Consider the following 17,975-nt stretch of genomic DNA (forward strand, 5'->3'; position numbering starts at 1 on the left):
GATTTATGAAGAATAAATACATTAATATTGCTAAAATTAGACATGATGAACTGTATTGCTTCCTAAGATTAAACTATACACTCATACACATTCCAAATTTTGATAAGAACTCTTCATAAAATTATGTTTAAGTTTCTTTTGCCATTTTTATTACCCGAAACTAAAACAAGATGGTTATTTTAGATACGTGTTCAGCTGTAATATTATGCGCGTTAAATTATATTTTATTATTGAGAATATTTATAAAAATTTTTTGAGACTTTCCATGAACGTAAATCATTCGAATGCACTAAACTTCCAAAATTTAGTTCTTCGAATGATCACGATGTGGCGTTTAGCTAACATTTGCATGTTAGCATCATTTAGAATGGACTGTGTGTACAAAGAAGCAAATGAAAGCTGAGATTATCTCGTTTATGCTATAAAATGATTCCTTACGCATCACACTATTTTTTGATCGCCTACATCAGCGTTGTAAGCTCAAGTGGCATCGAAATTGGTAAGTAAAAACTTTTTATATCCTAAATATGACTTGTGCATTATATACATACATAATTAAGTGCTCATGTAATAACGATAAAATTAAAATTTATTTTCAGTCCCACCAAAGATTCAGACATTTAATTTTCCTACTGATTTGAGAGTAGGTCAGAGTGCCAAAGCTATTTGTAGCGTGAAAGAAGGTTTAGGGCCCTATGATTTTCGCTGGACTAAAGATAATCTCGAAATAACATCAACATCCGAGATCACCTATCAGGTCTTCGACGATTATTCTATCCTAGTCATAGAAAAATTAGCACCGGCACAAATTGGTAATTACACGTGTAGAGTGACTTCTTCTTCTGGGTCCGATCAATTTACCGCCTCTCTTATGATAAATGGTATACTTTTAACGTTATAATAAAATGTAAAGTATTAAAAATGGAATTTAGTTTCTTTATCGAAATATTTTAGCACCACCAAGTTGGAAATTCGAACCTCGGGATCTAACCATTTCGGAAGGTAAAAGTTTTAACATATCGTGCGAAGCGGTTGGTTATCCCAAACCCCTTGTTCAATGGAAAACAGGTATTTATGGTTAATCAAAAGCATGGCGAAATATAGGTATCACCATAGAAATATTTTTTGTGTGATATCGATAGATGCATCCATTCATATTACTGCTTTAAACTCGACATTATCTTTTCGAAACGCGGATAAAAGCATGGAAGGCCGTTACGACTGTTCAGCTAGCAATGGTATCGGCACTGGTATCAATAAAACTATATTTGTTAAAGTTTTGGGTAAGAAAATATTAATAGCACTTTTTAAAATTACTATCACGCCAATTTTTTTTTTTCCAAAACAAGTAGTAGTAACTTTTGAAATGCGATATGTTATATTAGGACTATACAAGTTCGAAAGTAATTGCTTGCTAAAAATAACTAATCGTAAGTTTATTTGTCTTATTATCTTTATAATAATTTATATCACCATTTCGATTTCTACTAAGTTCCTGCCAAATTTGAAGAGAAATTCACAGTCCAAAATGTTCGTAGAGGAGACACAGCTACTTTAAAATGCGACGCGGTTGGAGACAAGCCAATGACTATCACTTGGTCCAAAGAAAAAAAAGTGATTGATTTTACGAAAATGACGAGGTCAGTCCCATTTTTGCATTACCTTTATTTTAAAATACTTCCTGAATCTGAAATTAAGTCAATAATTCTAAGTTAATCTCGTTTGTCACTGCAAATGTCTTCGCTCTCTAATGATGTCATATTGATTTAAACACCAGCTTGTTTAAATATCATGGCTATTTTTAATTTCTTAATGAATCAAAAGTACGATATTTTAATTGTTTTCGATGAAGATCGATTGAACTGCATCGTAAAAGATTATTTTTATTATTTAGAGTTAAATCTGTTTTATGTGAACCACACTGGGATTTTCTATCATTTTTACGATAGAGTCGAAAGATTCGATAGAGATCAAGAAAGAGGACTCAACTCAGAGCTTGTCATTCGAACTGCGGATAGAAATGACGGAGTTTTATACACTTGCTTTGCCAAAAATGAATACGGAAGCGATGAGAGAAATATTAAGTTATTAGTTGTAGGTAAATAAATTTTTTTTTTTTATTTTTGATCATTACTTAAGCTAAAACTTTACACAAATATAGTTTGATAATATTTTAATGTTTATATTTTTTACAATAGAGGTTCCAGCTCAGCCGTTAGATGTTAAAGTACAAGAGGTGTGGGGTAAAAGAGCAACAATTAAATGGTCTGCACCTTATAGTGGAAATAGTCAAATTACAAAATATATCGTCCAGTATTGGAGAGAGAGAGGTTAAAATCTTATTGTTATTATTCAGTGTTATTTAAATTAATTAGTAATAAAAAATAAATTATAAAACACTTTAGTAAGGTATAATTTGCAAATAATATTCTATCGTTTTTTTAATTTATTTTACAGGTAGTGCTCATAAATTATTAGAAGAAACTGTGCCTAATTCTCAAACTTCCATAGAATTACAGAGTTTACAGCCTGGCACTCCATATGCTGTAACAGTGGTTGCTGAAAATGAAATTGGACAGGGAGAACCATCTGATATATACAGGTTTACTACTGGAGAAGAAGGTATAAGATATTTAGGAATATTTAGCATGTTTTTTATTGGTTTTTAATCTTTAATGCTAACTACACAGAACCAAAAGGCCCTCCTACTGATGTTTGGGTTAAAGCAAAAGGTTCAAGTACAATTATTGTTTCTTGGAAGGTAATATGATTTTTAATTAATTTTTATTCAATGAAAAAGTTTTCTTTTAACTTATTTTTGGTATATAAGTGAATAAACTTAGATAACATTTATTTTCTCTTCCAGTTATTAGATTTATTTTATACAGAATACAATTATTGCAAATTATTTAAGACTTTTAGTTAAAAGCCAACAACAGCTAAAAATTTGAATCACGTTTAGGAAATTATGATTTGTAAATCATAACATTTAATAATCTGTAGTAAATCAATAATTATAGCCTTATACTTTGCGAAAATAGTTAAATTAATAAAAATTTAATTAATACTTATTAATTGATATAGTGGCTTCATCATAATGTTTAATTATCATCATATTTCAAGTTTCTCTTTATGTATAATTAAGGAATTCTATGAAAGAAATACCTATATTAAATTTTGATTTTGCATGAGGTTTGTTATGAAGTGAGTAAAGTATAAATACTAAATACTTTACACTTACATAAATACTAAATACATTGCTTATTACATTGTAGTAGCAAGGAAAATACCATATCATAAAACTCTATTTGATATGCATTATAAAACACTTGGATATCTTTCTTAGTTCAGTGCACTTAGTTATCTTATTCCAAAGAACTCTTCAATTATAATATCTAAGATTAATTCACTGATCAATAAGTGACATAGAATGAAGGAGTAAAATCCCAGTAAAGGAGTTTAAATGATGATGAAATGGTTCAAAGCTTAGATAATGTTAATGAAGATATTTTACTTCATTTGGTTTCAGTTAATTTACATAGTAAAGAAGTCTTATTCGTTACGATTAAATATTGATTTCACTTTCACTTAATTGATTTAAATGTATGTAATTAAAGTTTTATTAAAGAAAATAAACAGTAAGCTATAAATACTACAGTGTAATAGATAAAATATAAATCAAATGAATTTATATACTCCTCATAAATAGAATATAAATTCATTGTGGTAGATTATTGATAATTTTGCATTTAAAGAATTAAGCAAACAAGATGTATTGTTTTAAATCTCAACACAATCCAGTTAAGATTCTTTAAAATTTTGCATTTATGTATATTTCATTATTTAGAGCAGTATAATTAGAGAATACTGATACTATATATTGTTCATTACAATAACTAAAATATTGAAGTAAATAATAATGCATCTGTTATCAAATATTAAAATTGATTTGATTAAAATAATTAACTTTTTTTTACTAAAAGTATCCTAGATGCATGATCATTCTTCATTATAAACTACTGATTAGGAATATAATTTGTAAATATAAAAAAAAATATCTAGAATGTAGTCAATAAATCTATTTTTTTATATTATAGAATGTAAATAATTTATAAGTTCTATTATAAAACATTAATCTATTTTAGTAGTATGAATTCTGCTTATACATCATAAATATTTTTAAAAATTATTACATGTAATAATAGAACGTTATAATAATAGTAATTTTTAAAAGAGTAGAAATGAACGTATGTTATTTGTGATTGATTAAATATGATAGTCTTTAAATCTCTCTCTCTTTTCTTACAGTTAAAGAAATGTATTTGGTTTATATTAAGTTATATTCAGTATAATAGTCAATGTTGAATATTTTCTCAGAATACTATACTTTTCTACATTATTTATTGATATTAAAAGGTCCAATTCGTCAGTTGACATCATATAAATATATTGAACTGAATGAGATCATATCTTGCTTCAGAGTTTATTAAACTTATTTCAAATTGTCTAATTATAATTAAAAACCTGTAACCAACAATGAGTTAGTAAAGCTTTAAACTTAATATGTTTTGATATGTTATACTGTGAGCACTATATACTGCTTATTTAAGGCAGCTAAAAAGTATTTTAAAAATTTATTCTAGTTTAGAATAATTAACTGAAGATGGCTTCAAAAAGCCAAAAACATTTCTGAGCAATTAAACAATATTTATTTGTCACTTTCTGCTCACCAGAATAGTTAGAGCAAGACGAATCAGTTTTTTTTTTGTGTGTGTAAGTGTATATATATATATAGTATGTGCATGTATGTATTTTTTTATTTTTGCTTACATAAAAAGTTATTAAGTTTATCATTATAATTCTTGTAAATAGAAGTAAAAATGTATCACTTAGTCACATGTTTGTTTATTTTTAAATGCAGTTTTAATTTTATTTACTTTTAATCTTGTGTATTCATAATTATAGAAGTCAGATAGCAATTAAATCATAATAAATCATCTCTAAGAACTCAAAGGAACTAAAAAAATAACTATTAGAAAGTGTAGTAATTTAGTTTATACAGTAGTGTTAATTATACAAAATAAGCTTCAAAGTGTATTAATTCCAGAAATTACAAAGACTTTATGTAATAATGATTGTTGGTGATCTCCTTTAGCTCTATTATTGAGCTATGTCATTACCAACACTAGCGTTAAGTTTTATTTATTACAGTACAAATAGAGAAGCAGGATTAATTAGTCACAGTTTGCTAATACATTAAATTTCTATTTAAAAGGATTAATATTTATACTTTATTTTCTGTGTCCTAACAAGTATGATCATATAATTGACACTCTACTGTAATATAACAGTTGTTCTAAGACTGGCAGAGATACTTTATATATAATGTTATGAGAAATTAAGAATTGTTTTCTGTAGAAATTATTTAATTTTTTAAAACTTTATAAATTTCAGCCTCCTCCAAGAGAATACTGGAATGGAGAATTGAAAGGTTACTTTATAGGATATAAAATAGATGATCCATCACTCCCATATTCATACAAAACTGTTTATAATGTTACAAATGATACTCATGAATATACTCTTACCAATCTAATGAAATCTACCAAATATAATGTCATAGTAAAGGCATATAACAGTGCTGGAACAGGTCCTCCCTCACAAGAATTAACAGCTAAAACTTTAGATGGAGGTAAGCACATGCAAAATACTTTTTACTCTCCATTGCTTGTTTGGCCAGACTCTGAATGGGGACAGCCAGATTGTGAGAGATAGGGCCTGTAATATATCTGAAAGAGACTACTAAAGAAAAATTACTAATGTTTCTGGCCCACACTTGAACTTAAGACCGTCTTGAGTGGCAAACTGTCATCTTTACTGTCTCAGTCATCTGGCTGTCCTCATACATAAATTGTTATGCATACAATATTTTGCATAAGATGAAAAATTTATATTATATTTATTTAGATCTTCCATTTCCACCACCTTTGGCTTTACATAGTGCATCAGATTCTGCAATTAGTGTGAAATGGGGATTGACTCCAAATACAAATATCCCTGTCTCAGGTTTGAAGTTTAGTTAAATTTTATTTTAAGTTGTGTAATATTTAAAAAATATATATGTACATTTATTTTTATAGGATACACAATACACTACAAGAAAACTGGAGGTGAATGGTATCACATACCTATTATTGCAAATTCCCAAAATCATTTTACAGTGACTGGATTAGATCGTGGAACTACCTATGATGTTTATATAACAGCAAGCAATCAATATGGAAATGGTGAAGCTGGAGATGTACTAAAAATAAAAACATCCACATTAGGTATTTATGTATTTATATAATTAGAATTATAAATTATTAAAATGGAAATTTATTTAATTTTATTGATAAAAATTCTAAATATCCAAACCAAAATTGTGGTGAAGTACCTAGAGAAAAAAACATTAGTCTAATTTATATTTTTTTTTGTAACACATATAGCTCCATTGCCATTAGTGAAATTCCAGATAAAAGTTAAACTGCCATTTATATAATTACTTGTACTGTACAAGCCATAGGAACAGATCCAGCCATGGCTGTACCATTTTTTCCTGTCAACATTGTGAATACCATTCTAATTTCAAGTTAGCAGCTACTATGCAACACTGTCAAACCAAACAAATAGAATTTTTCACAAGATATTGATTCCCCCTCCCCCTGCATATATATATTTACACAGAAAGATGTAGAAATAACTAGATAAGTATTGAAAATGAAATCTTTATAAAGAAACTAGAAAACCATGGCCAATATTGGAAACTGCTTTCCAATTTTGGGCTGGTCCACTTTCTCTCCTTCCTATGGCCCTAAGTTATATTATACATATAATCACAAATAAACTAGAGAAATAATTACTTTTTCTCTCTAGATTTGTTTATATTAATTCAGTCATTTTAATGTATCTTATTATAGTTTTAATAATTTCATTATATATTTAATTAATATCTACAGTTATTAATTAAATGCATATTTTAATACTGTACATTTTTAATGACTTTTAAAATGTATGTTTTATTTATTTCTAAAGTATTGTGTTAACATAAATTTCTTATAAAATTTAAGGTTTTGGAGGAGGGGTACCATTTTACCTTGATCTCTCCATAATTATTCCAGTAGCTGCATCACTTCTCGCCTTTATTGTTATCATTATAGTAATTGCCATATACCTTCGAAAATCCAGAGCGAGAAGGAATCTAGAAAAAGGTACTACTATTTAAATCTAACCAAGTGATAATGAATTTTATTTTATTAAGATAAATGTTACATTTTTAGCCCTTCAAGGTGCCAAACCATCTACTTATACTGGTTCTTCTCAACGTTACATAGATATAAACAAAACAAGACCGGCCAATCATTCAGATGTGGGAACAGGAGCTCCAAGCGTGGCATCTTACGCCACAATACCTTCCAGCCAAGGACAAGATTCCACTCAGGAAATGAAAACATTTTTCCCTCCGGTGTGTGTTGCCACATTTATTTTAGTATACTGTAGTGTGGTAGTAGGTATATATTTGACAGTTTTTCTATTTTTTTCTCTTCTGAGATTGAATCGTTTGGATAAGATAAGTAAATGAAATTGTTATGATTGGAATTATAGAATTAATACTCGTTTCAAAGTTGTTATTGTTGCACCAACATGCACTCTTTTCTATTATCTGTGATAAACAGTTGAGAAAGACAGAAAAAAATCTATATCATTATTTTCTGTACATTAAATTTATAATGTGCAGGAAAGAGAGTTTATGAACGTTATTTAGATTAAAAATGTACACTGTAGGATTATATTAAAGGTTTTTGTTATAAAAATAAAATCTGTACTTCTTCTATATGTCGTTTATATAATATATAATGGAAAGAAGACGCTAACATACATTTTCTCCCACAGAATATGAAAGACAGACCACTTCCTTATCCCAAACCTGTGTGTCTACCGAAAAAGGGAAATTCCCGGTTCTACGATACAGCAGAATAGCATCATTCAGAGACTTAACATTGTAACCTCTATAGAATTGCTCATAGTATCAAGTCATTAAATTATGTGAAGTGCAGTGCGGTAGGCGTTTAAAATTTTTTATTCTCTCTAGCTATATATGAGGGACCATCGATAAAGCACGATAAAAAAAAGGCAAAAAAATAATAAAAAAATTGAAATTTGAATATCGATGATACGTATTCAGCATTGATATTTGGAACTCACTTTTACTATATACATTTTTTTTTTTTCCTACAACGATATATACAAATTATAAAATTTTTAAATAAACGCAATTAAATTATCGACAGTCCCTGATAAATCATGTTCTTCGATTGTGTAATTGACTTTTTTGTCAACGACAATGAAATTATACATTTTCTTATGTAAATAAATTAATGTGTCAGTAATAGTATTTGTTTTAATTCGAAGATCGTATTAAAGACATTTCGTTTAGTTAAAATGCCGTACAAAACTGCGATCGGACAGCTGCACTACAGATGACGGGCATTTAAATGCTTCCAGCTGTCTCGGTTCTCCGACCGGAAGCGGTGTTACAAAGCGACTGGTACCACCCCTAGACGAGAATGGGCTTTCCTCGGTTACAATCAATAAAACGTACGAAAAGACATTCTCCTCGATCAAGACCAAGTTTTGTTGGGATGGTGCTCGCAATTATTCAATTTTCGGAAATTTAGCTCGATTATACCGATGAAAACTATACATTTATTGCAAATAGAATGGATTTCAAAACACGGGAATATCACTAACACACCCAAAAGCCATAAAAAGACGTTTGTTGTGTCGCATTAATTTAGTCTGCTTTGTCCTATTTAAAGTAATAGAAATTTCTGTAATTTCTATATGTTATAAAAACAAATTTCTGTCTATTTACAGTTAAAAGTTTATTTTAAATTAACATTTAAGTATAACATATCCAATTTAGGTAACTTTTATTTTAGAAAAAAAAATACAGTACATATTTATAAAAATGAATTAGAAGGTCATGTTAATTAAAAATAAAAACAATAAATTAAAAAAAAAATCAAAAATGCTCCTAAATTAAAATATTCATTATTACACATCGCACCATCTAGTGTCACAACTCAGAATTATTTTTTCAATACTGGACTGAATTTTTGAGTTAAAAAAATTCTGGTTTAAAAAAACATTGTGTTCACAGTTATTGAAATTGGAAATACTGTATAATTAATTAATAAATTTTAAAAGGAAAAGAACTGATCATAATATTCGGAATTAGGAACATACAATTTACTGTTAAAGTACGGTATATTTAACGGTAAATATTTCTATTATATAATTAATTGCGCGAAATATAAACCAATTCGTTTACTCCAGGGGTGGCCAACAGTTTTGCTCCCGGGCCGAATTGAAAAGAAAACTTTTTTCACGGGCCGAATCAGAGGTCGCCCTAGGAAGATTTTGAGGTGGTATGAGATCTCATTGTGGTGTCACTCCGTAGAGACTAAATTGTGTATAGAGATTATAGATACATTTTTCACATTATCATGCTTTATCAACGTTCTACGCTGTACTTAAGAGATTTGTAATGGAGGGTTAACTCTAACCGGACAGCGAGTTGTTGACCTTTTTTTAGGCGTTAGAACTTTCATCAATCTATTCTGACTTGAGTAGCTAATATTGAAAGATTAATCGCGGGCCACATAAATCCATTATACGGGCCATATCCGGCCCGCGGGCTGTATGTTGGCCATGCCTGGTTTACACTTTCAAAACGAATTTGAATTGTGCGATCTGGTGATCAATGCCGGATTGCATTAAAAATAAATTTTGCTACAATATTTTATCGAGCGAATTACATGCCGGCTGTTTTAAAGATATTTAAATATTTACATGTTCATTTTACATCATAAAGTTGTTTCCAATGGAAAATTAAATTTCACTATTCTCAGAAATTAGCTTAAATTTTTAAAGGCTTGATCCACTTGCAAGTTTCTAGCGGCAGTTACTATTGAAAAAACAATTCCACAAACAAACTCTAGCCGCTAGTCGCACCGCACAGAAAAAAATTCCGAGGTGTCGAATATTTGCTGCTGTCGATAGCCAGTAGAATGATGCCTAACGTCAGAATAGTAGAATTTTCTTCACGCTCAAAAGCACAACAATCAGTCTAATTGGCTGATATATTCTAATTGGTTCTGCATATCGGCAAATGCCGTGTTTTTCGGCGGAATAGGGTTCTGTATCACCTGTAGGGATAAACGTTGGTCATCGTTGCTTGCCGCTGCTGCTGGAGACTTGCAGTAGAATCAACACTTTAGTAAAATTAATTCAGTTTGAATAAAATGATACGAAAATAGCACAAAGAAAGCAAACTTAAAATTCGTTTTGAATTTAGATATTTCAGTTATAACATTAAAAAAAGTTGAGGAATGGGGTGTAATATATCAAGATTAACACATATGGGAAAATTTTGAATCGATCGAAATAATTTCAAAGCGAGAAGATAATGGTTTTAATGTCTTAATTATCCAGACGTCTCGCCGATCCTCTCTGAAATTAGAGGTCGGGTCTTTAGCGCACGGACAAACGGGAGTGTCAAACTTTACAATACGAAAAGGAAACAATTTTTGTGTCATTGCAGATTCGAGCAGATCTACGATGAAGATGGCAAAAGTGGAACAAGGAACGAGACCAACATCTCTGTCAAAGCACTCAAATATTTTTGAGGATTTTTACAGCGGCAGTCTTGTGTTCTACGTCCCCGGCTATCCAGCATACTTGTTTCATATCTTTTTATAGAGAGTGCATTCTCATTATTTAAAAAATACATATTTTTTATTGAAAATGATACGTATGATTAATTTAGTGATGTAACGAATATTCGGTTACTATTCGGTATTCGGCCTATTTTTCACTATTCGGCCGAATACTGAATACCTAAAAACACGAGTAATAAATAACAAAAACACAGTAAATTAATCATTCTGGTATTTAGATTTAATGTTATCGAGTTAGTGTTGTTTGTTTATATTTATTTATAACTTGTAACATGCACAAAATAAAAAAGAAAATAATATTAGTCACATGTATTCACAATTTATAATTACAAAGATCAGCACACGTACACGTCTATCGTTGGAGAATCCTCGCACATCTGAGGGTCTGATCCTGCCTATCCTTCTTTTTAAGTGCTCGTCTTTGCTCTTCCCTTTCTCTTTCCTCTATCGCTGTAATCCATGTAAGCCTGTGCATACATCATAATACGTGCTCACGATACTTTCGATTCGTCATTTTTCCGTCGTAGAGTTCCCATTTTACAATTATGTGACTCAGCTTGGTGATAACGGAGAAAAGAGACAGATAGCACGTCGATATAAGTCACAGTTATGATTTCACAGATTCGAGACAGCTTGATAGCCCGAACGGCCCCAGACTTTCGCCCGTGCACGCTAAGTTACTTTTATTACAAGCATTTAGCTTTCCGAAGTCTATGACAACAATTGTTTGGCATTGACGGCCGCGAATTTCGTGCCAATAAGCTGCCTCGACTTATTCGATTATGTTATCAACTGAATTTCATATTTATTTTCACATTTTCACTTCGCGGTCCTTCTCTGTTCTTTTTCCGTTATTTACACGTGTAGATCATTTCATTGTTATCCACATTTGATATCATCATTTATCACATACTTCCATGACACTCTTGTCTGTCCGCTACAACTGTCAAGAATTAACGCGATTGGCGAAGCGTAATGACAGCGGGCCAATAGAGAGCAGGATCCTTGCCATAATGCAGTTTGCGCGCCAATTTTCGTACGTGCGTTAATCAAGCCGAATAGTTTGGCCGAATATTCGGCTATTCGGCCACGCTCCTGGCCGAATATACTATTCGTTACAACACTAATGATTATGTTAAATTGTGTAATACATCGATTTATAAAATTAATATATGTTTTTAAAAAGTACTCTGCAATTAATTTTTTGTTTTTTGCCTGAATATTCAGCAGAAGAAATATTGGTTTAGATTAAGCACAGATCGGATTAGCGAGTGCACAGTATCATTCAATTTGTATTTTTTACATACACTCTACGATGATACGGATTGCCGAATAGGTTAAGGCAGGAAGGCATCAGCCTACCGCTCTGGGGGACCCGAGATCAAATCCGAGCGGCCCCAGCAATTTTTCAAGAGTGATCCGTCTGGATATGTCGAGCTCCGATTCTCACCACTCGGCCGTCCCATTGTGGGCCTGACCGAATCCATTATGGGCTTGTTAAAAAAATCTCAGTGCCCACAGGGCGGATATAAATAAGGATTATAAATAATTCTGAATTCCGTGGTTTTAACACATTGTACAGTACGTAGAAGTATTGTTGCGAAGTTATCCGTTAAAGTGGGCATTACAGAGTCAAAAGGCATGCCATTGATATTGTTTACTGTAATTATTATAAGTTTATTCAGTTGATACAACTGAATAAACTTATAATAATTTATAGGCAACTGAAGCGGGATTATTTTTTAGAACCCGAAATGCATTTTGCCTGGAATTTTGCCAAGGTACAAAAGGATGTTGAAATAAAATGAAGATTTTGCAAGTCTAGCGTCTGCTTAGTGAAATTGAAATGCAGTTATTGGATACTTAAAATACAAATTTCTTGATACGTACAGCATGACCATAACTAAAGAGCAGGTGTTCAAAGCTTTCTGCAAAAAGATCTAATTGGGCATATTTCAACAAAATCTGTTATCCACACTACGCAGTATTTAAGATTGTTGGATTAATAGCATAAGGCAACGCAAAAATGTCACTGAATGTCCTCCCGAGTGGGAAAGTGGCCCCTATTTAGGCTTTAGAGTTTTAGTCACATGAAGAAACCCGGAAAAAATCTATGTCGCCAGCCCGTTGGTGAAGTGAGAATCCGCGACTAACTATCAGTGTTCAATGGTTTTTACCCACTTGGTCACTTATGTAGTATGTATACTAAATTGTTCTGCGTATGTAGTTTAAATTTTCGGAAAAAGTATTACTTCAGAATTCATACGCGAGAGAAAAATTTGCATTGCTGCCTCAATGTGCATATTATGTAAGTTTCCTAATAAATTTCAGGATGTAAAAGGAGGCTGAAAACGTTCTTTACTGTTCTTCAACTGATTGATGTCACGGTGCACACTCTGCATAGTCGTGTGTTACGTTTTAAATTCTATCAACGAAACAGCAATGCCAGCTTGGCACTTAAGAGGTTTTCAAAGATGTATTCCGACTATTAGGAAATTAATTTAGAGTTTTAGGAAACTGAAATTTTCACCGTGAAACCAAGACGAAGTTTGCAAACCGACTGGACATCTGAAAATAGAAGACATTGCTACAGCAGTAGTGGATCACTGAATGAAAGTACTGCATGTGCGATATCATAGCACTTAGTCATTCCTTACATGAATTGTGTGAAAAATTCTGGGAAATATCTTGCATTTTACTTTCCCAGCTGTTATGTTATAACACGGAAAAGTATTGAAATCGTGTCAAATTCGACCATTCACCCCCGTATTCACCAACACGAGTTAAACAGAGAGTTGACGAACTCGAGTTTAGATGTAACTCGAAGTCAGATTACGAGTTACTCTTCTTTCGTATTCAGATAAAAATTTAACTCTAGAGTTTCGCTACTCTAGAGTTAATATTTTAAAACAATCCTGCGTTCGAGATTAAACAAGTCTTCTTTCGTAAGCAGAGTTTTGATTGGTTGAAAGCAAACACGTGTATGAACCAGGGAGGAGACGAATAGAATAGAATAGAAACACGTGTAGAAAATGGCGGAAAGTGAAATGGAAAGCAGTGCACGCCGTAATTTTTCTAATTTTGAGAAGGAAATTCTACTTGAATTAGTCGAAAAATATAAATCGATCATTGAAAACAAGAAAACAAATGCGATTTCTTCCAAACAAGAGAGGCACATAGGAAGAACTAACAAAGGAATTCAATGGTATCCCGGGTGACACCCTTAGAAAAACCAAACAGTTATTGGACTGTTATAAGAATTTAAAAGAGAAAGCCGTGAAAGAACAGGCACAAAAAAAGCCGAATTATTTAAAACAGGAGGAGGAAACCAATTCGTTCTAATAGGTTTCTTACGCTCTCTTTTGGCAAACGATATCGACATAGAAAGTCGTAATCGTCCAATTGTTCGAGGTCATTTCTTCTTGGAGAAATAATCCGCCGACTTCTTCGTTCCATACGATCTATATAATCTAAATATTTCAGATTTTCTAGCATCTCGGCTTCGTCTTCGTCGAATGTCGCCATTTTTCTCTGAAATAGACCGCTTTGCGCAGGCGTCAAACCTAGAGTTATCGTCTACTCGCCGATTTCCTAGGGTGCATATACTTTTCGTTTTGTATAGATCGATCTGTAAAATCGGATCAGTCCTTGTCACGTGATACAGATAGCTTCTGTCATGGCGGAAAGTATACGAGTAGGATCGAAGATGGCGGCAAGTTTAGGAATCATTTTAGAAATATTATCGGAATTAGATTCAGAATCCGAGGAAGAAGAATTAATTTTGGTTAATTATTTAACACAATATAAAAGAAAGAAAAAAAAGAAATCGGTATGCAAAATAACTAACTATGTTTCAGAGGTTGCATTAGAATATAGGCCAAATGTTTTTAAAGAACACTTTCGAGTAAGTCGACTTACTTTCGAAAATTTACTGAAGGATCTTGTTCCCATTTTATTACAATCAAAAGAAATAGGAAAAGGAAGAAATGCACTGTCAGCTTAACTTCGACCATGGAAGCCGCCATCTTTAATCTCTTTTATCCGATCCAAACGATCCTACCTTCCGCTAGGATTAGTTTGATCGAGATCCAATTGATCCTAGATGGTGTTTGTATACGTAAATAGAGATCGATCGGATCACAGTAGTTCGTTTGTATACACGATTTGTACGATCGAAGTGATCTTGGATCAGTTTGATCCCAAAAGTATATGCACCCCTAGAGTTAGAGTTAGAGTTAGGGTTATTGTGTTTGACTCGAGATTCGGAGTTGGTGAATACCAATTTACCAGTAACTCGAGAGTTAACCCTAACTCTAACTCTAACTCGTGTTGGTGAATACGAGGGTCAGAGTTTTTGCAAATCTCAACCCCGATTTTNTAGAGTTAGAGTTAGGGTTATTGTGTTTGACTCGAGATTCGGAGTTGGTGAATACCAATTTACCAGTAACTCGAGAGTTAACCCTAACTCTAACTCTAACTCGTGTTGGTGAATACGAGGGTCAGAGTTTTTGCAAATCTCAACCCCGATTTTTTTGGGCTCGTTTTGATATCCTGAGCCTAAAAAGTACAAAAAAAAGACGGAAAATTTCCGCATACATATGTACAGTACGTAGGTACGTATGTAAAGACCGAATTTTGAACTGAAACCGCATACTCATGACAATGTGGACACAAGGTCTTTATTGGAATTAACTAGGAGCAGAATCCAACACTTTCAAAATCGAATGATTTTTCGAGAATCGAGTTCTCGAGAACAAGCAACGAATATTATTCGTAAAACAACAAAAATAAGGTAACACAGCACTGCTAATTTGCCTCGTTTGGAGAAGTTAGTAAAGAACTATTACCGAGGATTCAAGAACATATTGATAATTACAGAGATTGAAGTAAACGATTAATTAGAGTATAAGATTCCTCGATAAGTCAGATCACAAAATTATTCTGACAGTTGAACTCTGATTATCCGAGGTAATTTAGACTGACGCTACATCGGATAACCGAAAATTCGGTTCGTGCCTTTTCAATGGGCTGGCCACGTGGAGTTTTCTGGGTTTTCCTCACGTTTGTAATACTTAAATAGAAGCCAGTTCCCCATAAAAACCTCCCGGGAGGCATTCTCCTTGGTTAGATTGTTCAGGTGTCGAGTTTGCTTTAAACAAATAAAACCAACCCGGATAACATGGCTCGCGGTAGGATATATTTTAATAATTCTTTTTCAAGTTTATCTTTGTCTTCAGATTTGTTCTTTGATACCTTTTGTCAATGTATCCTCGTTTAATGATTCCTCATTTGTCAATACATTTAACATCAATGATGAAGACTCAAATATAAAACAATAAATGCCTTTTACTTTCAGCATCATTTTAACGCGAAATATAAACGCATCGAGTCCACGCTTCACACATAATTATATAATATTGCTGTGGTGAAACAACCTTAAGTTAATTAAGCACTTTAGCAGGTCCCGTTGCAAAATAATACATTTTGCAACAGGGATGTATCTGCGTACAGTGACTACCTGTCTAATTTGACTATTGACCGGTCATGTCCCAAGATAAGAAATCATCTTGGGTAAAGTGACCATTAAAAAAACATAAAACAAATCATTTTAAAGAATTTGTAACGATCACTTCGCAAATATGAAATATACCATTGAAACCATTGACTTTTCGTAGATAGGGTTAAATCAAATTTCCTATAATCTTTTGAAATCATATTTTGGAAGCTTGAATAAAAGAAATGGCAGTTTGAAAATTTTAAAGTAATCTGTATCATAAATTGAAAATAACACTAGCGACGCGCCAATAATGTGCAATTTTTAGAAACAGTTTTGGCAGAAAATTTAAAAATTTCCGTTATGATAGCGATCAATGTCGAGTCACCATCGAGGTTTCCCTTGTCCCTCTAGTAAAGTGAGCTACGCGTTCTTTGCTTATTGTTAAGTTTCTTTGTGTGGGAATTTTTAATTCGAAGGTTAGATTCATTTTCTTTCTTTTTCAATAACTCGCTATCCCGATTAACAAGTTAATCGAGATAGTGAGTGAGTTCAGTGATGTTAACACCTTAATGAGGAAACAAAATCGGAACATTAATTTTGATTGTAGACAACTGCCTTAATTAACAATTGTCCTGTGAAAAAATGGTCGTACTATAACTAAAATTTCTGCCTCCAAACTCAACGTCAATTCTACAGCCTTTGGACCAAAGAGTTATCGATGCGATCTTTTGGATATCAAATGCGTGGAATTCCGTAAAGAAAAGAACGACGAAATCCAAAAGGAAAACCCTACTGCAGATATTACTGTCTTGATTCCCGAATTAGAAAACACAGACGAAGTTGTTGACTGTGAACGTGATATCGTGAACACCGAACCTATTCATTCAGAAAGTGTTTTTGGAAGGGTCCGAAAAGTGTTCATTGCAAGAAAGGATAAAAATAGCGGAAAAGGAAGCCTGTATCATAACGAAGAAGAGAAGCCCTTGGCTTTATCCCACAAGGAAGTTTACGATATTCTGGAGAAAATAGTCTCTCGCTATGAGACTACTAGTTGTCCTGAGGTTCTTATGTCTATATATCAAATAAATAAAATTATACTTGATGAAAATTTTTATAAACAAAATTCTATAGCAATCCAGGATTGATGAGTTTCTCACAAAAACTGAATTTGTTGCATTGTTTCTCTTCTGTTTTTGTTTACAACACTGTGTAATCAATTATTTAGTAATTTTTTTTGTATTTCATATTATCAGCCTTTTTGCTTATTTCCACTTAAGTGATTTCATTCAAGAATACCTACATCCTTCTTTCTGCCTATGGTGACTACTTTGAGGTGGTCTGTTTGGTGTTCACATTAGCAGGTTTCACTCCATATTGAAAATGTTCTTCAATACAATCGATTGATTTCTAATACAGCGAAAAAATCAAATAAAAGAAATAACACTAGCGACGTTATTGTAGAGTTTAGAAGTAGCCAAAAGTCGCAAATAGTCCAATAAAAAATTTTGGAAGCGTTAAGTCGTTTAAAGTAGTCCAATTTGCGAAAACCAGCACAATCTATCAAATCTGATTGGATAATTGTATTGTAATTTCCGACAGCTGACAAGACGTTTTAGTATTCGAAATCGCAAATTGGCAAGTTCGCTGTCTTATGTACTAATTCTGAAATGCGGCCCTTAACAGCTCAGACTCTCGCA

The 17,975-nt window shown here is 32.2% G+C and overlaps 2 protein-coding genes across 2 annotated transcripts in view; both read left to right on the forward strand.

Annotated features, from left to right (window-relative positions):
• LOC111626146 (titin-like) overlaps positions 1-17,975 on the forward strand; it is a 43,248-nt gene that overhangs the window by 5,409 nt on the left and 19,864 nt on the right. The window contains exons 16-26 of the mRNA XM_023369446.1: positions 1,493-1,640; positions 1,950-2,098; positions 2,199-2,330; positions 2,458-2,622; positions 2,691-2,761; positions 5,455-5,692; positions 5,968-6,066; positions 6,141-6,329; positions 7,110-7,250; positions 7,320-7,550; positions 16,975-17,328. Coding sequence (XP_023225214.1) covers positions 1,493-1,640; positions 1,950-2,098; positions 2,199-2,330; positions 2,458-2,622; positions 2,691-2,761; positions 5,455-5,692; positions 5,968-6,066; positions 6,141-6,329; positions 7,110-7,250; positions 7,320-7,550; positions 16,975-17,328 — 1,917 coding nt within the window. The remainder of the gene's footprint in view (positions 1-1,492; positions 1,641-1,949; positions 2,099-2,198; positions 2,331-2,457; positions 2,623-2,690; positions 2,762-5,454; positions 5,693-5,967; positions 6,067-6,140; positions 6,330-7,109; positions 7,251-7,319; positions 7,551-16,974; positions 17,329-17,975) is intronic.
• On the forward strand, positions 9-1,099 carry LOC111626119 (Down syndrome cell adhesion molecule-like protein Dscam2). The gene is made up of 3 exons (XM_023369406.1): positions 9-499; positions 600-881; positions 955-1,099. Exons 1-3 carry the CDS (start codon positions 427-429, stop codon positions 1,080-1,082), a joined length of 483 nt encoding a protein of 160 aa, XP_023225174.1. The 5' UTR covers positions 9-426; the 3' UTR covers positions 1,083-1,099.

This window comes from Centruroides sculpturatus, unplaced genomic scaffold (genome assembly GCF_000671375.1).
Source record: "Centruroides sculpturatus isolate CEXI.00-Female unplaced genomic scaffold, Cexi_2.0 scaffold305, whole genome shotgun sequence".
In the NCBI taxonomy this organism is placed as follows: domain Eukaryota; kingdom Metazoa; phylum Arthropoda; class Arachnida; order Scorpiones; family Buthidae; genus Centruroides; species Centruroides sculpturatus.

Coding starts and splice junctions, on each gene's coding strand:
- LOC111626119 (XM_023369406.1), top strand. CDS start 427: ATGATTCCTTACGCATCACACTATTTTTTGATCGCCTACATCAGCGTT. Junction 500..599: donor CTCAAGTGGCATCGAAATTG/GTAAGTAAAAAC, acceptor ATTTATTTTCAG/TCCCACCAAAGATTCAGACA. Junction 882..954: donor CGCCTCTCTTATGATAAATG/GTATACTTTTAA, acceptor GAAATATTTTAG/CACCACCAAGTTGGAAATTC.